The sequence below is a fragment of the Lathamus discolor genome, chromosome 3 (assembly GCF_037157495.1).
Source record: "Lathamus discolor isolate bLatDis1 chromosome 3, bLatDis1.hap1, whole genome shotgun sequence".
Lineage (NCBI taxonomy): Eukaryota > Metazoa > Chordata > Aves > Psittaciformes > Psittacidae > Lathamus > Lathamus discolor.
This window is the reverse complement of record NC_088886.1, coordinates 71458522-71481112: the sequence shown is the minus strand read 5'-3', so window position 1 is coordinate 71481112 and position 22591 is coordinate 71458522. Positions and strand designations below refer to the sequence as shown.

The 22591-nt window shown below is 39.4% G+C and overlaps 1 protein-coding gene across 2 annotated transcripts in view; it reads right to left on the bottom strand.

The window, feature by feature from the left end:
* Positions 1–22346, bottom strand: part of NCKAP1 (NCK associated protein 1) — a 61204-nt gene extending 38858 nt beyond the window's left edge. For both annotated transcript variants that reach the window (XM_065669727.1, XM_065669728.1), the window contains exons 1-2: positions 22102–22346; positions 10023–10133 (exon numbers count right to left, since the gene is read on the bottom strand). In XM_065669727.1, the coding sequence (XP_065525799.1) occupies positions 10023–10133; positions 22102–22209 (219 nt within the window). In that variant the 5' untranslated portion in view covers positions 22210–22346. The remainder of the gene's footprint in view (positions 1–10022; positions 10134–22101) is intronic.
* Between the last annotated feature and the right edge of the window lie 245 nt (positions 22347–22591).

Sequence of the window (22591 nt, the reverse complement as noted above, 5' to 3'; positions counted from 1 at the left end):
AATACAGTAACGGTTCTTTGACCAGTTCCATATAAACACAATAATACATTCAAACAAAAGTGACAAAATAAAGAAACAAAAGAAGCAGCAAAACACTAGCATTAGACACTGGTGGATAAAATGGAAAAGGCAAACGTGAATACAAAGGCATAAGATAGTTCACATGGATTTTTTTTATTTTTTTTTTTTTTAAACAGACAATGAAATACCACTGGATTTCCATATTTCTCAAAATGTGCTGCAGGAACCAGAGATCGCTTAACCACAATTAATACCACACAAAAAGCATCTGTTACTCAACAGCCATTCTGTTTATCTATGTATTACTCCCGCAGCACTGCAAGAATACAGTTATTTAACTTGCAATATCCAGCTACAAATTAAGTCTCTTTCCTGATACACTGAGTTAAAGCAGTCATAACACTGGCAAGAAAAAGTGCTCTCCAAAAAGCAGCAAGACTTTAAATTAAAGACTAATCAAGTTAAATAGGATTTCCTTCTCAGTGAGAGAAATCAATTACAATTAAGATGTTTCAAATTTGTCAGCTTATTTTCATGAGAGGTTAGAGGGGAATACGCTTCTTCATATCTCACTCCTTGCAAAGCTGTGTTCTTGCTTTTATGTGAAACATTAAAATGCCTCTAAATTAAAAAAACCTGCCTGGACCGCTACTTATATATCATATATAAGTTAATTTTTTTGCTTATTTCCTCTGATTTTTTAAAGGTGATAATGATTTTTAGAAGCCTTGAGGCATAAGATTTCCATTATAGCCAAGGAAAACTGGCATACAGAGTTACGAGTAAATTAGAATGACCACATTACGAAATACTCCTGCCTACTCTTAACCCAGTGCAAAGGATTTTACTTTCAAGGCTGACTTCAAATGCCTACCCTATGTAATATTTAAGTTTCCCTCACACAGTCATCAGCTGTGACTTAAATGAAAAATGGGTGCATGTACACGTGTTTATTTTGTAACTTCTCCTGATAACCACATGCACTAGGAAATAGCGTATTTCCACATAAACTGCTGCTGTGCCAAACATGTCTTCAAATGTTAACTGCCTTGTGCTCAGAGAACGGAACACCCAGCATCATCATGTGCAGAGCCTGGAGCTCCTGCAGCTCTGGTACACCTCCAGGTGAACTGGTGTCTACACTTCGGAGCTTCTCAAAGCAAAGAGCGTTTTTTGTACCTTCAGAGCTGCTTCGGCAGTCAACAGTTCTTACACAATGAACATTCATCAATTAAGATGCTTGGTTTTAATCTTCACCCTGGTCCTATAGCTTAAAGGGTTTCTTGCAGCTGGTTTGTTTTCAGAACAACCGAGCAGAAATAACAGTTGGTTTCTGTGCAACTAACACAAGTGGGAATGGGATGAATTTGAGAAGTCATTTCACAAATTTTCAGGAGCAGACCACATGGCATTATTCAGAAATAACACTAATTCTAGTGTAGTAGAAGACAAAACCAGAGCTCACATTACAACTGAACATATGCCTTAACTTTTTTCCTACTGCAATCCTAACTCATACTAAGCAAGGTGTAATGCTAAGTGAGACTATCAAGACTGCTTCTGCTCTGGAGACAGGCTGAGCGAGCTGGGCTTGTTCAGCCCGGAGAAGAGAAGGCTCCAGGGAGACCTTAGAGCAGCTCCCAGTGCCTAAAAGGGGCTACAGGAAACCTGGAGAGGGGCTTTGGACAAGGGCCTGCAGGGGCAGGACAAGGAAGAATGGCTTTAAACTCAAAGAGGGCAGATTTAAGTTAGATTTAAGGAAGAAATTCTTCCTTGTAAAACTGGTGAGGTGCTGGCACAGGGTACCCTGAGAAGCTCTGGCTGCCCCATCTCTGGCAGTGTTTGAGACCAGGTTGGATGGGACTTGTCTAGAGGAAGATGTCTCTGCCCTTTGGCAGGGTGTTGGAACTGGATGATCTTTAAGGTCTCTTCAAACCCAAACCAGGCTGTGATTCTCTAAGTTGTACACTGCATCTATTTTTGGTGTAACAAATCAAAACTTAGCATCCACTTCTAGATGACGCAACAATTTCAAAGCCACGGTACATGAGATGAAGAGACACCCCAGTGGGGGTGCTGGGTACTATGACTGCAAAAAAAAAAAAAAAAAGTAATTTTTTTCTTCAGAAATTTTGTGAAGTGGTGCATTAAATAAGAGAATATAGTGAGGAATTAACCAAGAATTAAGGAATCACTGCTGTGCACTGTTAATTAGTTACCTGTTTTCCCAGAAACGTTTATAATTAAGTGATACTAAAACTTTATGTATAGAGTTAAGGTGGTCATTCTTTGGGTGCTAAGGTGTCAGTGAACTTTGCTATTAATATTTTAAATAAAAGTAAAACACATCAATTCTCATGACAAATCAGCACGGCGCAAACAGCTCAATTCACACAGGACAGCCTAATCTGTGACTTTTAAAAGTGCAGTTTACAGCATGTAGTGTCTTGGATGTTTTGTTTCCATTTTATCACTCGAGAATGTGGGTGTAGCTCTTTCCACACCCACTGTAACAAAACTTTCCGTTACTAATTTCCTAACAGCTGTTTAGAAACAGCTGATGTTATTGAGACTTTTTTTCCTTAGCTTGCAATTCATTATCAGCAAACATTTCTGCTTCCAGTATCGAATAAGTTTTTAAAATAGGACAAGCTGAAGAAGCAACTCTTATCACTAGCATCAAAAAATTATTTTCCCTATAGCTAACCATGCCTTGCTGATGGGTCAGACCAAAGTGTTTTAATTATTCCCAAAGAAAATGAAGTACAATTATACCAAGAAGGCCAATGACATTTTTGTTAAATGAAGTGAATCAGATTTAAGACATACGAAAAGCTGTAGAAATTTCAGCATAATAGTGCAAGATTAAAAAAATAAATTATTTTGTCTACTAAATACCACATCTCTGGTCACATACATATTATATACAAACCACGACTTTAAAAACCAGGAAGCAAAGCTGATACTTTGCCAAGCAGGTTATCTACAAGAGAAAGAACTGATTTTGACTAAGCTGTCTTGTGCCCCATCTTCTTCATATGAAGACCCCCAAATTTTTACACAACTGGTTAGGTACACAAACTACATTAGAAGAAGTACATTAATAGAAGCCCAGACCAAGTAAGAAAATGCAAGACAGCCTCAACTTAAAGCTTACATGAACACAGTGGCTCAGAGACAAGAAAGCAATGGCTCAAAGACAAGAAAACAAAAATATTACCAATGTTAATCAACATTTATTTAGTGCGAATGTTCAGGAAAAGTATGAGATAACTAGTTGTTCAGAGGATTTTAATGTGTGGAAAACCAGATGATAACTGTAATTGCATAACTATTTTATCAAAATTATTAGACTGGTAGCAGTAGTATGTGAATAAATGTCTTATTTCATAGTCCAGGAATAGACTGTAGGTATAGGAATTTTCTCCATGTATCAGTGTGATTTTTTTTTCAGCAAGTATATGATTATTAAACACTTGCATTTGATTTCTACAAGCCAACACCATATACATCACAATGTCCTCGGAGAAGACACCATCAACCTCATCTTATTAGCTGTAATATAAGACCCAAAAAGCAGTATTACAAACTGACTTAAAATTCTCGGAATAGGCGTAAATAATCACTGCCAAGTATTCTTACTTTCATCTATTATCCTCACTATGCTTGCCACCTGCAGATTCTTCAGATGAAGATTTTTTACATACAACTCATTTGAACAAAGCTGTGCGTCTATAAAATCCATAGCAGAACAGCAGGGAGAGAGAGATAGATCTAATCAAATAATGAGAATTAGGTTGAAATTCAGTAAAGTAACTGTACAATGATGTCCTTTCTTTCTTATTTCCAATTAAAAGCAGTTTCTGAAGTGACATGATGCATATGAGAAGATGTAATAGAATATTTAACATGTTTACTAACTGATGTATTTCTACAGCATGATCTACTTTTGGTTTTCAGGTTTCTAGCACTAAGTTAACTATTCTGAAAAGGAAATAGCCACTCAGGTCCCTCCACAACTGTTCCTGGGGTGGTCCGGGTTATTAATCATGGCAGACAACTGGAGCACTAATCGACCTATCAGTCATAAGCAATAGCTCCTCCATTCTCTTTCTTTTACATAAATTCATACAGCAATTCCTGCATTAGGCTCATCACATATGATCATATCATACAAGCTTTGGTCACAGGTCTTGACAACTTCGAGGCAACTATTCAGAGAATGAAAGCCTCATCTGCGCTACTCTATACATAAAAACGGTTTGGACATACTTCTGTAGCTGCCTGCATTCTTACACTTCTGTTATGAAATCATGAAAGAACTATTCATTTAAAATGCACAAAACCCAACTTTGGAATGCCATCTCAGAAACACTGCTTAACTAAAACACTGTTCAGGTATTAATGAGCGGGGTTTGTTTCTTTGTTTTTTAATGGCCTAAAGCTGTCAATCATCAAATCAAAAAGTCTTAATGGATGAAGCAAAGAGGTTAAGTATTACACGCATTCATTCCTTTGCAGGTATTGCTTATACTATTAAGCAACAAGAGTGAGTACGTGACTAGTATGCCTTGGCAAGTGACTCACATGGGCTGATCTGATTTATAGAGGTGTACTACAATGACTTATAAATAATGATGAAAATGAAATGGTATTTGGATGCTACTCCATCTCACATTCATACACAATCATGGGTTAAGCCATGAATATAAACATCACTGCTGACAGCATTTAGGATTTTGAAAAAATATGTTAATTACTCATAAGTTACATTATGAGTTTTGTTTGACAAAACATTTTAAAGAGGTCTCACGGTTTCACATTACCATTTGGAATTGCAGTGAAAAAAATGCTCACTTTCAAATTACTTTAGGCTGAAAAATTTTACATACTATTCTCTGATTATATTATAGTGTAAGTCATTTTAAGCTACAAAGTCATTTTTATGCAAATTACTGAAGACATATGTGTTACTGTATAGGAAATCAAAACAGCAGGTGTGGTTGTATCAGGACATGGCACCAGCAGAGCAATTTCAATTCTGATTGACTTTTTAGTAAAAATGTAGATAAAATGTTATTTATTGCAGATATCTTGCAGTTTCTTCTCAGGCACAACTGCTTGTACAAAGCTGAACAGGGACTAGTTTCTCATCAGATGGCTTTACTTACGTAGGGGTTAACTCCCTTAACTTAAATCAGTGCTCTAGTAAGTTTTGGAAAAATCAATCTCATTTGTGCTTCCTTCAGCACTGTAAATTCCTTGGGCAGTAGCAGAGCTGAATAGGCAGCTGTGCACAAAAAGCATGGCATCCTAGTACCTGAGCAGGATTTTAGTCTTCATGGCCAGGAGGCCAGTTTGTTTTACGGCAGAATACGGTTTTTTATTGCTTAAGCAAGCAGTAAGTTATCTGAAAAATCAAGTCTCCCATACAAGAAATCTAGCACTCTAGAAATCTGGAAAAAAATATTACAGTTCACTGATTTGGGGTATTTAAGTGACTTAAGTTACTCTTAAGAAACCAGCTACCACAGTAGTTATGACCACATAATTTCCTCAAAAATAAAATGATCATGTCCTAGTGAAAAAGGTTTACCAATACATGAGAGAACAGCCAAGACTCCAGTATTATTTTTCCTCTGAAGAGAATTTTCTCTGAAGAGAAATTCTATATCTTTACAAACACTGAGCAAATTCCGATATTAAAAGCTTCATTAGAAACAACCAACAGAAGAGCATTTTCCTTTAGGCACTGGACCCCTTGCAGGGGCTGAAAGGAGTACTTTGAAAAGTGAATAAATTACTTGTATTTAGTTGAGTGCTTTGAAAAAGACTAATTACTGGAAGCACCTATCACAAATTAAAATAAAGCTTGGTTATGAAGTGTGTATTTCAGACATTTTATTATAAAAGAAAGCATTGAATAAAAGCATGCTTTAGTATCTTCTGATAAGCTTTGGCCAAGGAGGTCCAGCCACTCTGTGCTCACAATGACCCTCCCACATTCAGCTCATTTGCTATGCAACCAGCTCACTGTGGAAAACATGGTAAGCAGACCAGGCATACATACTGGCATCTTAAAGGAAAAAGCTAACACTCCCATGAAGTAAAAACGTAAAAGTGAACTAATTCATATCTATAGATATAACCCAGGCAGGCTGGAGACGCTTGCACTGCTTCTATCTACTTTACTCTGGTATGATCTTATTTCCAGTCCCTGTTGACACAATATAGCAGAAAAATGTTGCAGTTAAATCAGGCAACTAAACCCTCAAAATATTAACTCCTAAGAAACTTAATGTGTAGTCAATGCATTAACACAAAAGTACTGGGAAGACAGCTAGTAGAAAGAAGATGAAGATTAGTAGTATCTGGAAAACACGGATATTTCTCTCACTAAACATCAACTTAGAAACTTCTGAGTGATGCTTCACTGGTCTGCTTACCACCAAGCAATGACTAAGCCTCAACTTCTCCAAGAGGCATTTAAAAATATAGCAAGTTTTCCTACAGGAAAACTGCTGAGGAGCAATCTGAGTGAAAGAAAAAACATATGTTCAAGAAAGAAGGCAGATATTCTCACTACTTCCCATCTGTGGTGTTTTAGAAACACAAAGACACAGAGCTTGACCTGCACATGCAGCAGATTTGAGACCTATCCACTATCAAGAGGCAATCTACTACTTTTCTCCCAGAATCTCCAATGCCCCATTGTGAAGTATTATTCTCGTTTTGCAATGGCATTAAACAGTTGGATTGACTAAGAAGAGAGAACCTTTTAGCTCACACTTTTTTTTTTTTTTGGAGTTTGGTATGTGCTCTTTAGATTTCTGTGGTGAGTACCTTGCCTGTATAGCTTAAAGGAGGATGAGGTCTAGAAATCCTTCAGAAAAGTCAGGCTGCTTCCACATCCTTTACTTTGGAACTTCTGAAGACAGTGAAGGAAACTCAGTAAAAATAAATGTTACCCTGAGTCAATACTAGCACAATCAGATCACTGATCTGACCAAGAACAAAGGCACTATAAAGCTTTTTGGAAGGCTTTTCCAGCTTGGAAGGCTTTTTCAAAGCAAAGCTTTAGTCAATTTAAAATAATTACAAATATTAAAGTTTCCCAAACACTGAAGATGGGAACTGTATAATAATAAAAAGTTATCTTTCCCAAATAGGACTTTAAAATGTTGGTTTCTCACTTTGTCAATCCTGCCATTATTTTTCTATACATACATACCATACCACCTGCAGGTTATTTCATGAACTATTAAGCAATACTGTACTGCTGGCCAACATTGTTAACAGTTGATTTAATAGCTCAGTCATCAAACTGCACATTCTCAAGATTTTATGGTACATAATGGTGATTGGAGAAGAAAGGGCAAGTGTAAGATCACAGGGACTGCTCTCAGACAACAGGAGAGAGCGAGTTATGAACTGATGTCTAGAGTTATCTATAATCAACTCTTTGGCAGATGAACTACTCCATATTGTTTTTCAGCCTCGTCAACAAGGATTCATCAGGCACATCATTGTTTGAACTTCTCATAAACTTCAACTCTTGGTACAATTTTGAAACCCAGCTACTGTCAGACATTCCTCTAGTTTAACTCAGAATGTCAAATTCTGAAGGAGGAAAAAAAAAACCCAGGAGCTCTGTTTTTTTTGTGAATAAAGATGTAAAAGCTATCAATAGCAAATATCACAAATCACTTGTCTTAAAGGAATAAAAATGCAGGCTTTTCAAGATCAACTGAGTACAGAAAACACTGCTCATACTCTTTGATAAAACATGTTATTCACCTCCAAGACAAAACACTGTAAATGCCCGTACCTGAGAAAAAAAAAAAAAAACAAATGGCTAAAAATGGGTTAAAAGTAAAAATTGAGAAAGCAGGCACAGCCTATTCTCTAACTGAATGCAAGCTTGTTTGGCAACATCACCTACAGACATGTCAACAGGCCCCACTAACTGCTAAGCAATGGTGACTGCTCCAGTTGAATGCACAAAAGCCAAAACCTCTCCCAGAAAGGCTGTCCTGGAATCTTCACTGCAAGGAGGAAACAGGTTATGATTTCTCAACAACTTCCCCATCTGTAATCTTCTATAATAGTTCATTAATTGATGTGCCCCTGTCCCAGTAAGCTTCTTGCCCTTTTAAGTCTCTGTCTTAACAGTCTCCACTGTTTCCTTACTGAAGGAACTCCTTGGTGTGCCCTAATACATGGAGAGCTGGTTGTTTGCAAGTGGTAGGAGGAAGAGAAGGGAAGGGCAAGGAGGGGAACATCTTCCTGACCAGGAGCTAGATGCTCACGCCTTCTTGAAGCTAAGGTTTACAAACAAGAATCGATCTGACATCAAACTAGAACTTTCTCTGCACATGGTATCGCTTGTCTCATTAGGAGTATGTTCTGGGTAAAAGTTTCTCTCGGGAGATACAACTAAGACAAGCAAACTGCCGCCAGCTCTCACTCCACGGAGGGAAACCCCAGCTGCTTATTGCTAGAACTCAAAATCCCTACTTTAAGCGTGATCATACATGAAGAGGGTAGGCTTTTGACAACTTTAATAAACGCAGGCCTGGCTGGCTCATGGTAAATAAACACAAAGGAATGAGAAAACATTATGAGCACATCCTATTTTAGAAACTGTGGTTGTCAAAATCTGTCAAGTCAGCTTTGAGCTTTTCCATAAACTTCACAGTACCAAATCCTTAAGTATCTGTCATTAGTTTAGCTCCAAATTCATCATCAACAACCAAAAAAAACCAGAGCATACATGCAACTGCATTAAATAAATTCTATGTCCATAATAGATCTGCCACTGAAGCTTACAGAATACAGAAGCATTTACCAAATGCTATTTAAAGATTTACTATTTTTACATAAATTTTAGAAAGAATTTGTCATCTTTGTTTACTAACACAATCAAATTCAATACAAAGATGGGCAACATCAAACATGTACCAGTTTTAAACTGAGAAAGCACATTGTTACTAAAACTGTTTCCTCCATGAAGGAAGGTTTTTCTTTTTCTTTTCTTTTCCCTCATTGGCATTAATAAAGACATTACATAAAAATTCTAATTGGTATTGTAAAATAAACTAATTATTCCAGCTACCATTCTGCAGAAACCTGAATGCTTAAAGCATGCCTAAACCTCACAAGCACACATGCAAGTAGCTGCATGCAGGGAACATGCAAACCCAACACCTACCTCCACTTTCCACCTTTGGAAAAAAATGTAAGCAAGTACAACAAAGACCTTTCCCTTGACTTCCAAATTGAAATAGAGAAAAAAGCATGTATCACCTGTCAAAATGCCTGCCTGTAATCCAGTAATTGCCTCTAAAGGATACATGTCAAATTCAGCAATACTGAATCCCTCAGAGGATGAAAAATAATTTCCTATTGCAACTGAACTCGCTACACCTGAAGAAGAAACAACTATATTCCTGTATTGTACTTCAGCAAGGTTTCTCCTTATGTACTAAAGCATTCTTTATTCCCACAGGGACTGATCCCATACACAAGGGCACCTGTAAGGCACATGCACCTCTGAAGTACTAACACATTTTTCCACTTTGCAGTTAGGTGTCTTTTATTCATCTGCTGGACAGGTCTCATCACTAATCAAGCTAATGCCACTTCCCTCTTCTGCAATCAGTCTGGTCACCAAGAATTTCTGCTATCCAAGCGAGGCATGACTTTTACAAGGATTAAATTCCTTTCACAGTTCTTTGACATGGAACAGAAGAGAGTAAGTAGGCAAAGAGAAAACAAGAAAGCGTCCTAAGTGAAAATTACTCAGAATTACAGTACACTACACTCTCTTTGGAGATAGCTCTTTCTGAAGTACCCTGTCAGATGTTTGATTCAACTACTATACTCCAAACGCAACCATTGACATCAGGTACTTCATAAGAACACATAAACCCTCACAGATTTGAGCATCAAGTGCCAAAGGATATTGAGAAAAATACGTATATAGCCATTTGGTTACTTACATTGTTGTTGCGTGTTTCTACCGCTGGGAACTTCCTGACTATGAATTTGACAGCAGATTCCAGGTTTTTGTCAATAAGATAGGATGGTTTGGCTTTGGGGTCACCGCATGCCTATAAAAAATACAATAAAAAAAAAAATGAAGTAAACCCAGAGTCATCCGTCTAAAGCCAAGTGAAAGTTGCAAGTCTGAAGACAAACTAGAAAGATTCTTTTTTTTGTTTGTTTTTAGTGAGCAGGTGATAAAATGAAAGGCAAAGTGCAGGGACTGTCACAGCTGAAATATGCGATGGGAAACAGTACAGAGATGCTCTTCTACTGAAAAAGATGCATGGAAGTATCAAAGCAGTTAGTGCAGAACAGCAGTGAGGGAAAACACTCAATCCTAAAAGAAGGAGGAAAAAAAATGGTTTCCTTTTAATGCTATTCCTGGTTTGAGGTAGTGTTGTATTCATCTGGAGTTAAACTGTTAGAAAATTCAATCATGTCATCATCTGTGGAGGACAGTGCTGGGCACATTAAATGATTCAAATATCCTTTGTGAAACAAAGCTAAGAGCCCCACCACCAATCTGCATTTAGTTTCTCTTTAAATTGTTAACTGCAAGACAATTTTCCATTTCACAATAAAACCACCAGTACTTGCCTATAGTATCCTAGTTCCTCAGATTAAGAAGTCAGGTTTTGCTCATTTTACTCCTACTCCTACGGCTGGGCTTTAGAAGCAGCAACCAATAAATTTCATTAAATTCTGATTTGAACGGAAGTCACAACTAGGTGTTAGGACTCTTAAATAACATATAGACACATCAGAATAGCTGCTGTGGACAAAGGACTGAGGAAGCACTTACTTTTGCCAGCTACAGTGCATGGTGTCAGAAACACTACTTCTCAACTACTCTGACCAGCAAGCCATGCTATACCATTTAGTTTGGAGAAACATATTAAAAGCAGTGCTACTTACATGACAAGATTTGTGCTCAAATCGTATTTTCTCTCAAAGATTCATTTAGTTTAACAGTCCTCAGGGATTTGCAAAAGAGTTACGTGTCTCATGCAAAACTAAATTACATGCTAGGCACTTCTACGCAACATACTGAACTCAAATGACAGCTTGTTTAAGAACTTTTCCACATTGATTTCTATGACCGAGTTGTGGACCATAGAGACAGAAGTCATGGAGTATGAGACCGATTCTGAAAGCGGGCAAGCGGGCAAAGGGAAGGTGAAAAGCTTTGCAAACCTTCCAAACTTGTCCTTGCTGGGAAAGCAGTGTAATAAAAAGAGAGAAAAATTACATATAAACAAATTACTCTTAACTTCTAAAACATGTTACATTTAAGTGAACTAATACACTACTACCTACATCTAAGAGAACATTACAACCATCTGTTACCGAAGCAGAACACTTTCTACAGGGTGGCGATTATTCTAACACTCACAATCAACTCTGCACAACAGTAAAATTCTAGTAAGTACACATAAAGTGCTGTGTATATACTGAAACATGTAACTTCTAATAGTACTTCCAAACTAAGTTCACGTAGGGAGAGGAAAAAAAAAAAAAAATGTTTTAACGAACACCACATGCAACTACAGGGGGGAAAAAATGGAGAGAAACTCAGTGAAGTTTTACATACCTGAAAAAGAAACGGTAGCCAAGAAAAAAAAAAAAAAAACAAAAGAGTCATTATTTTAATTTTCTAAAATTCCTACTGGCAGTACATGACCATCATGATGTATGCTAATGTACTACTCTAACAGCAGAACTTCCCCATTTGCTAATTTCCCCACAAAAAAAAATTATTGTATTTATAATGAAAATAAACTCAGCAACATCCACAGTATCAGTTAGATATTAAATAGTTGCTTTGATATTCTTACAACAGCAAACAACATGTGCCACAAAAGATGTTCTTTACACACTTTAAAGTCTTCACACAGTTTCAAAACTAAAAAATTATACTGTAAATAGGCATCAGAAAATTAAACAGTGTGCTTCAAACTGATGAAGTCCTAATTTAACCAGATGTCATGGGTTTGTCAGAATCTGTCAGATTATTGTAATTTGTTGTCCTTGCCACAGGATAACTACCTTTCTGTACTAAAAGAAGGATCACAAACTAAGAAAACACCTTAATAAAAAAACATAGATTTGTGGCCTGTTAAATTCCAAAATGGTTGCCATTAGGAGGCAAGAAACCTGTCACTGCTGACTTCCTGAATTTTTCAGGCTAAATTCAAACACTAGCAAATAAACTCCTTATTCTTCCTAGCAACAGATGGTTTTCCTCCTATAAATCAGCTTTTCAATGTGTTTACTAAAAATTATGTTCTCCCCAAGCCCTTACACATAGATCATTCACGCAGACATCTGAAAACACAAACATGCACATCCTCCTGTGCCTTCAGGGGCTTACTTCCCATAGATTATGAATATTATTATCAGTCTAACTGGCAATCCCCTCAATACATCTGAGTATGTAAGACAGTGTTTCGCCCCTTCCCCTTGTTTGTTAACATCACACTTACAGGAACCGTAATTCTTCCTACTAATAAACTACTACGTATTGATCCATAGATAAGAAAGAAAACTGCTGCAAGATGTAAAAGGTTAAAGGTATCCTTCATACATTTCAAAGAAAGCCATACAAGCCTACCTACATGGAATGAATAGAAGACGACACCACTAAATTAGTGGGTTAACTCTTTTTCCATTCCTCTCCCATATTCCACAGCAGCTCAGCTCCTTTCTAAGAACCAGTATTATTTGATTACCAGCTGTTGCAGCACCAGTATCATTTTCATCCATGCTGTTACCTGCATTCAGTATAACATGTGAAACACTCTACACAAGCTAAACCTTTCCTAAATGGCAAACAGACCTATGAAGCTCTAGCTCACTATGACTTACTCCAGAAAGCATAAAAGGATGAAAATAAGAACCCCAACCCTTGCACTTTCACACAAATGTGGTAAGGCACATAACCAAATTTTGCACTGTAGAAAGAACAAAGACATTGAGAGCAATGGTCTTAGAATATAGGCAAGAAACATAGCTTTTGCTTTTACTAGCTGTATTAGTCAATAAAAAAACCTCTTGTCACTACTGTAATACATTATATTGTGTAGATATATCATATACATGTATATGCATAATACATATGTGTGTATATATATATATAAAACATACATGTGTATATATATAATGTAATACATTGTGGTACAGCATACAAAGATCACTTTGCCATATACAGCTCCCTAGCATTCACGTAAGTCTTTGAGAATTAGCTAAATGCAGCAGCCCTTTCTCTATCAGCCTCAAATATCACTGCTTCCCTAAGTGGGCTGCAGTAACTTTTCTTCATTTCTTACCTTTTTAAAATAAAACCAGAATGGCTATATTTTTTGAGCATCAGGAAGAAAATCAATGTTCTTATTAATGCAGCATTCACGGAATACAGCTCTGAAGCTACGGAATTCCAGCTGCTTCAGCCCTGAAATATCATACTGGAAGAATCTCGCAGCAGTCATCTCTAAATTCCTTTGTACATTACTAAAGAGCTGTCAACCAGTTATGCTGATGATGCAAAGCTACTCTTGGAGACTAACCTAAGTAATTAAAATAATAAAATAAGACTCAAGCACTGGATTTCTATCAGGTTACACAGCATTTCTTCCCACAGCACTTTAGAATGGAAGCTGAATAAGCTCTCAACTAAGTGAGCATATATAATTCTGTGTATTCAACTCTTAACAAGAACAATACAATTTCTATGGCTAAGAGATTCCTTGTCCTGAATACTCACTTGCGATCATACGCATAGGTCATCAAATTTCAGAGATCAGATTACATGTACTGTTTAGAGATGCTTCACTATCCCATATGTTTTGAACTAAAGCAGCATTTTCCTACCTACCCTAATAATCTACATTAAATAAAACATTTAACAATTTACTCCCTACTTGAGGGCAGAGATGTTGGAAGAGAACAACCACCACCAAAAAATCCATCAGCAAAATTACTACATATATCCAGCTGATGCGACATGAATAAAAAGCAAGCTTATGTCCAGGTACAGTTGTTGTCAAAAGTCAGCACCATGGTACAGCATAGAGGGTGCGAACTTGCCTTTACAACACCTAAACTTCCTTCTTTTACTTAAACATGATGCATGTCCTAGAGTAAAAACACTGGAAAGTACTGGCCAAGTTACATGGTATAGTATGATTAAAAAAAAATTAAAAAAAAAAAAATCACTAAAACAAGAACCTAAATATGTTACTGTATTATGGAAATACAGTAATATAAGTCCAACCTATTCCAAATTATTAGCAGGGCTGTTTCCCAATAAAGGGGAGACAAGGCCACTTGAATCAATAATGTCCTATTTTCATCCCCCAAAACTCCTACATCAGCAGATGATCACATCATATTTTGCAGCAATTTAACTTGATTTACTGTTGCTGCAGAGTCAAGACAAAACACTGCTGAGTACAGTTCCATTGGACAATGGCAACATATACTGAAATAGTCAACAAATCCCCTGCAAGTTTCATTTACAAATGAGTCTGCACTAAAAAAACATTAATTTCATCAGTAAATTGATAGAAGTTCAACAACATCAAAACATATGCAATCCCTGAGCTGGTAATTTTCAGCTGTAAATGGAAATAAACTAAGATTTCTCAAATTAAAAAAAAATGGGAAAAGCTTCTGTAAGTACCATTTATAGTTTACTACAGCATATTCTCCTGACACCCAAAAAAGACACACACAATAGAACTGCTCTTCTCTTGTAGTAGCTGCTGACGTAAAAGACTTCACCCTAAAATGCAGCTATAAGTTTGAATGCCTGGTTTGAGGGTATGCATCCTATAAATTAATACTAAATAAAACATGGCAAACAAACATTTGAAGAGACAGGTTCATTATTAAATTTAGATTTCTGTAGGATAAACATTATTTATTCTGTTCCCATCGTGCATTCAAAATAATGAGATTACCAACTGACAATCTCTAATTTTTAAAAAGCAAAAACTACAGAAAAGGAGAAAGGCGAGTAATCAGTGAAGACTGAATGCTTTGAATGGTGAATATGTAAGGAAACTGTTCACACTGTATTTGTCTTAATATCTCTGATGAAGCCTAGAGTAATTGCTCTGCTGTATTTTAGGTTTTGTGGAAGCCTAAATTTATTATTAACAGGCTAGTCCGGGATAAGCTTTGTGAATGAAGCCTTGTCCCTCTTAGTAGCTATGCAAGCAGATGCAAGACTCAGTCGGTCACACATGGACAAATTACTAGAGTACAGTTTAATATTTTTGATGGCTAAAATTTAATGTTCCTATACCAGCATCACCTGGATAATCATAACTTTACATAACTTATGTACATAACTGTACATAACTTTACTGATGCATGCAGTTACATAAACAATACTTGTACAAAAGGTAAACCTGTATTTTGATAGATAAACTGTAATATTAAGATTCAACCAGAACTGTATTGCTCCCATGATCCAACAAGGATCTGGAATCAGAAGAAAGTCACTAACTAATTTTCATACAGTCTCTATAGGCATTGGACATATCAAAAATATAGCTCAAAATTACTATAAATTTAATCGCTGTTGCATTTTACATGCACTAAAGTTCAAAAGTTTGAAAGATTTCATATTAATTCAAAATTACAATTAAAGGTGATAAAAGCTAGTCCAGTGTCTCTGAGAGCTAAGCAAGACATCTTCCCCACCACTGCTCATTATTTGGTGTGTCTTGAACTCCAAAGCATATACTTTATTTTAAATCCTAGTGTATCTCTACTCCAAGATCAAACCCGTTACAATGTAAATTCACATGAAATCAGAAGATAATTGTAGAAAGAACCTTGAGAAACTGCCTACCCTACTTTCCTGTTCCAAGGCAGTCTTGACTGTATCTGTGTCACTCCTGGGAGATGCCTGCCAAATCTTCACTTGCAGGTCTCCAATAGGCTACATTCAAAAACATTCTCACAGTCTTGTTCTGTAACTAAAAAACTTTTCCATTAGAAAGTTCTCAGATCTAACCTTTTCCACTACAATTTAATCCACCACTTCTTTACCTCTGTGGCCATAAGGAATTGCAAAAACTATACAGCAGTCCCTAAATACTTAAGAACTTGCACCACTTATTAATTTACTTTTAAAAAAGTTTTCCATATTCTTAACGGGTAAAGTTTTCTGCTCCACTGGTCTTTCTTACTATGCTGCTCTGGACTTTCCCCACATCTTTCTTGAAAAGTGCATCAAATCAGCTTCACTGTGGATGAGTCTCAACACATACCATACAGAAGAAAAGGATTACTCTCCTCTATCTTCAGACTACCTTGCTCACACATCTATAAAACCCCATGTCACCCCTGATATTTTGCAGTGACACTTAGCTGGCTCACCTTTGCCATGGCAGATGAAATGCAAAGGTGTCCTAGGTTCAGCAGTAGCAGGCTTTTTTCTCCTTCTTGGTAGCTGGTGCAGTGCTGTGGTTTTGACTTTCAGCCTGGGAACAGCGCTGATAACACCGATGTTTTCAGCTGTTGCTCAGTTGCTGTTTAGTCTGACCAAGGACTTTGCGAGTCTCATGCTCTGCCAGGGAGGAGGGGAAGCCAGGAGGAAGGAGACACAGGACACCTGGCCCAAACTGACCAAAGCGGTATTCCATAACACAGCACATCCTGCCCACTATATAAACTGGGGACACTTACCCAGAAGGGTTAGATCACTGCTCGGTCGTGCTGGGTATCAGCTGGCTGGTGGTGAGCAGTTGTATTCTCTTCCCTTGTTATCTCCCTTATCATTATTATTATTCTTGGTGGTAGCAGCAGTGGTTTTCTGTTATACCTTAGTTACTGGACTGTTCTTATCTCAACCCATGGCAGTTACATTCTTCCAATTCTCCTCCCCATCCCTCTGGGAGCAGGGTGAGGAAGGGGGGGAGTGAGCTAACAGCTGCATGGTTTCTTAGTGACAGGCTGGGCTTAAACCACGACAACATGAAAAATGAAGGCTTCACCACCACCAAACTTTCTGTAAAGTATAAAGAAACTCCTTAATAAAATAAAGCAAGGCAATACCCTCTCTATTCTGAATCTAAAATGGGAACTGAATTCAGGTGTATCTCCTGTGCACATGATCTTAAAAACCTAAAACTGGATTTAGTTTTGTGTCAACATAAGACAGGGCAAAGAGTAGTAACTGGAGGGTGGGGAGGAGGTAATTCCTATCTGTAAATGAAGAAACAATGCAAAAGAATTCTGGTCATCTACACTCGATGCAAAAGGATAAATCCACCTGGTGTTCTCTCTGTGTATTTTAGAAGGTATCATGGGACACTTTTATATTGTATGAAAAAGCCATATTGTTTCTTTACAAAATTAGTTTCTCTTCCGAGTTAAAAATACACTGTAACCTGGTATCATCTATGTGACATGGTATTTGTGTTTGCTTCCCGAGTAAAGGAATTTATTTGGTTTTAGTTGGCAGCACTGACTGTGACTTTGTTTAGGAAGTCCTCCTCCTACCAGTGGGACACGATTCTGAGCCATTCCTCCAAGATCACAGGCACAAACAGATGAACATAGACTGTCATCTTACTCTTTCAAGAACTGCTGACATCCATCAAGCACTGGAAGCGATACTGCCCCACCTTAAGATGCTTCCTGATAGCCTGAAGACATCACCTGTTCTTTCTAATGTCAACCACCCAATTCAAAAGGTATTATTTGTCAGCTTTTCCTCCCAGCCCAAAGCTCCGCACTCCAGCTCAGAGCTCAGTGTCAACAGGGTGATCTAATCCTACACCCTCCCAAACTTCAGAGCTCTGTAGATCGGAAACTTCCCCTCGTCCTGCCAGCCACCTAAAATCTCTCCTACTTTCTCCTGAAGAACCACTCTGGTGGAGAGCAGAAGAGTGCATTTCATCCACTGGTTCTATTCAAACCACTAATCAAACCACCAACTGGCTTTTACAACTGTCCCTGCAATGTTTAGGCTTTTTCAAGTCTTCTCTAGCCCAGTATCAGAACCTTTGGAAGCTTTTTCTTCTTCCGTATCTCAGAAGCAGCATAAAAGACTGGTGAATTAAGACGTGACTTCTATTCACCCTTTGCTGGTCAACTTGTCATCATTTTACCACAGCCAACTTGATGCAGGCCCTTTTCCCCCTCACAGCATATGCCCTCCCTCGCTCTTCTGAGGAGAACATGTACTTTAACTGATGGAGAAGATAAAGTAAACAGGGAAAAGGAGAAGTGCTCAGTCTTTACAATGGTCAACAGTAACATCCTCAATACATGTAAAAATCCAATATTCCCACTACTGCATCTTTAAAGAACTAACTGGCAACTAATCACCTGCTAAATGATTTTAAATGTGGCTTCATACCAAGTTATGTGGTGCTCACAATAGGTTTTGGGACAACATTTTTTGTTTGGAAAGATAAAGATCAAGTCAGCTAAAGTCCCTGCAAATACTTACTCTGCTCCTTATCTATGACTTCTGTTTGGTTATGCAGTTTATATCCAAGAATTAGTTTAAGATTCTCATTCTCCAGATACCATGTAATCATCAGAATTTTGAAAGTCAATTTATGACATTAAGAAAAAAATTTTGCACAAAACCATAAAACCTGCACTGTGAAGAACAGCAGAACATCGCTAACAAAGCAATTAATGCTAAATACAGACTCATCATGTCTAAATAACATATAATCTAAATAATTCAAAACCTCAACTTTCACCCCTAGCAGCTGTGTTTACAATAGCACTACTGTGACATTCAGCAAAAGCACACTCTCTTGATTTGCTCCAGCTAAATCTCTACTTCTGGTATTTTAAGATGAAATCTTTTATTATAAATACTTTCCGGTATGTAAGTGCTTTATAAAGAAACAGAAGACAGGCCCACAGAAAACAAGATTATTTCTCTGCCACCACTCTTGAACAATACTTATTTGACAGTACTGGCAATGTTACACAAAGCTTACCAACACAACCTCGGTCTGCTCTGAAAATCCAACCTTCATCTGAGCCAGGATAGCATGAAAAGATCCTGCTGTCTTTGATTTATACAGGTTTAGTCGTAGGCAAGTGATAACAGAAGAATTACACGGTAAATTATAATACAGTTGCTAGCCTGGGTAACCAAGGATGAATTCTTTAAAAGTAGAAGGTACAAACCAGGAGAGAAACCACAATGGCAGGATTCCCAAGTTTGGGACTAATACAGTACAAAAGACAGCCAAAAGCAGACAGCAAACAATCATCCACCAAAACAACTGCAGCAACAAAAATTCTGCCTCTATACAGAGCAAACATGAATTTTCTCTCAACATCCACCATTACCTTAGTAACTCTACTTTTCACGTTTTCCACGTCACTCTCGCAGGAAAAACTCCATCTATTCAGATACTCTATCTTAAAGCCAACAAGCTTTAAACTATTTCAGAAGGCAGCAACAGCACAGGTCAGTAAATAGGAAACGATGAACAATGAACAGCTATAAGCACAATGACATCAAACCTCAAACTTATATAGGAAGACAAAGTATAAGTTTCTAACTGCTTTTAACAACTTCGCCAATTACTTGGGAAGTAAAGTTTTCCTGTTTGGGTTCTAGCAGTCAAGAAAATTCTTGCTCCTTTAAAATCTCTACTCCCTAGATAGTATGCAGAGCAATCCGTAAGGCAGCCTACGAATACTTCACCTCTTCACTTCCCCTTATCAAAAATAGTCTTAACCATTTCCTTTAACCGCAATACCACATATTGCATGGTTATGTCTAGTAACTTGAGTTTCGAGATCATCTTCAATGGAGGAAGTTATGAGAACCTTCAACAGCAGTTTTGAAATTGACTTTTTAGAGAGAGAAGAAGTATGTATACAGGGAAATAAAGAAAACCAAAGTGTTCCAAGCAGCCAGCTATGCTGCTGCTTGGCTGAAAAGAGATCCCCAATAAAACACAGTGATCAGTTGCAAGACTTCTAGGGTTTACCATCAGACCTAGCCAGTTACCACCATCAAGCAATGCTGACTGCAGCTTAAGAAAACAACTACTTGAATCACGAATCACTACATGGATACACAGAGCTGTGGCTGGGACACTTTCAGATTTGTAAAACTGTATGCCACACAATAATCAAGCTGCTTGGCCATGCGTCTTTTCTCTCTGTAAGACCTATGCAATTTTGGATTCAGGTCATAGCATTTGCAGGAATATTGATAACACCTCCAGTGCTGATGCTCCCCTACTGAGAACCTATCCACTCGCAACACTTCACTGGCAGAAGTAACAGCAGAAGCAGCTACCACCATATGGGCAAATCTGCCCAGGACTCTGCCATCTAAGCATGCCAGCAGAAATGCATATGTAGGCACTGGACCACTCAACACAAGTGTTCCCAAATCAGAACACTGGTCATGAAAATAGAGCCCAGACTCACAATGGGTAAGACATGGCTGTATATCAAGACAACTGTCTTGTTTCCTGCCTTCTCCCCCCAAAACACTGTCATGCTCAGCCTGTTCTTTATCTGGGGTATTTTTCTCGAAGCAGAAAAAGTGCACACACAAATGACTTTCCTGATTTTACTTTCACCATAAATAAGGAATTTCTGTTTTGTGTAACAAGAGAATCTCACTTTTAACAATTATTAAGCATGCAAAACCACAAACTAAATGGAACCTTGCTTCTACTTCAGAAAGACAGGAATTAGAAATAATTTAAGTTCTTTATTTCTGTCAGTGAAGATTTGCAAAAAAACTCAAGTGCACATGAACTGCTGACATTGCTTTGAATCAACACTGGCTTCTGAATACTTCAATCATTTCTTTTATTTCCTGTAAACACCACCTTAATTAAAATCAACCCTGCACTTGGTACAGCTAAGTAACTCTTACTGCTTCTGGAGTGCCGGTCTCCCATATGAGCAAAGCAACCTGACAAAGCATATCTTTGAGCTCAGGTGTGTTAGGCAGGATCACCCCTGGCAGATGCCTGGCTTCAGAAGTAATCAGGTAAGCACCCTAAACCTCCCAAACTCTCTCTGCTATTGCTAGAGTGCAGCATGCGAATGGCACAAAAATTGTAACAGGCTAAACCTGCTCATTGCTTGAGTGGAATAATTAATATTTTCCTTAAAATAATAAAAAACCTCTCAGTAATAACTGCTTTCAAATCAAAGCAATAAAATCCTAACCTATCCATTGCTGCAAGTGGATTGAGCAGCCCTACACATTCAGATGATGGACAGCACGTTAGGAAAATTAAGCCTGTAAGGATATATGAAGGACCCGGAGCAGGGGATGGCCATGAACTACGTTCTTCCCTATGGGAAAGCACACCGATTACCCTCCGGAAGAGAAATTAACCAAGCTGGGAGGCGTACCCCGTCCTCCCCGTCACTATCGAGACCTGCCGCTCCTCGCACTGCTGAACCAGCTCACCCATGCTAACTCCGATGTTCTCCATTTCGGGAAGGGGGGGGGGGGAGCAGCTCTGGCACCCACAGCAGCTTCAAACATCTGCTCCATCTCACGCCGGGAGCTGCTAAGCAACCGCGCGCCTCGAACTTATTGAAATTAAACTTACTAATTTTACCCCAAATCCTTCCCTTCGGTTTCTCAACGCGGCGTGGGAAAGCCCCTGCCGAGCAGCCCACTCCCGTCTCCCGTGACTCACGCTTGGCGGGGCGGGAGCGGCTCCGGCTGCCGCGGGGGACAGGCCGGGCCTAGGCCCCGCAGCGGGGGAAGCCGGCCCTGCGGGTGCTCCGCAGCACCGGGCCTCCCTTCCTCCCTCCCGCCCGCGCCCCCCGGCGCCCCGCAGGCGGCGCAGCGTCGGGCCGGGTCGCAACGCCTGACCGCCACGGCAGCTCCCCGCCCTGCCCGTCGGGCCCCGCCGCTAGGCCGCAAAGCGGCCGGGTCAGCCGCAAGCCGCGCAATGCCAGAGGAGCGCCAAGCTGGCTGGGGCCCGGCGGGGAGGCAGCGGCGGCGGGGATCGCGCCGGAGCGGTTCCACCCCCCGCCTCCCCGCCGGGGCCCCCGCACCTTCTTGATGTTGTAGAGCCGGGTGAGCATGCCGACGCCCCGGTCGTTCAGGATGGTGAGCTTCTCCGCTAGCTTCTGCTGGCTCGGCTGCAGCACCGACCGCGACATCGTGCCCCGGTGCACTCCGCGCCACAGCCAGCCCGAGCCCCGCCGCTCACAGCCCCGCCGTAGGGCGGCCGCCGGCCCGACACTGCCGCCGCCTGCCTCGCTCGCTACTGCCTCCGCGGGGCGTGGCCACGGCGGAGAGGCACAAGTCACGTGGATAGGTTCTCGGGCCCCCCCTGCCGGCGCCGCCCGGTATGTCAGCGCTCCGTGCCCCGGAAGCGCCTCCCCAGCTGGCAACCACCGGGCGCTGTCGGGGGGTCCCCTGCAGGTGGTGGTGAGTCATAGATCCATACAATCAGCCGGGTTGGAAAAGACCTTTAAGATCAAGGCCAACCGTTCCCCAGCACTGCCAAGGCCACCACTAACCCATAGCACTGGGGGCCTC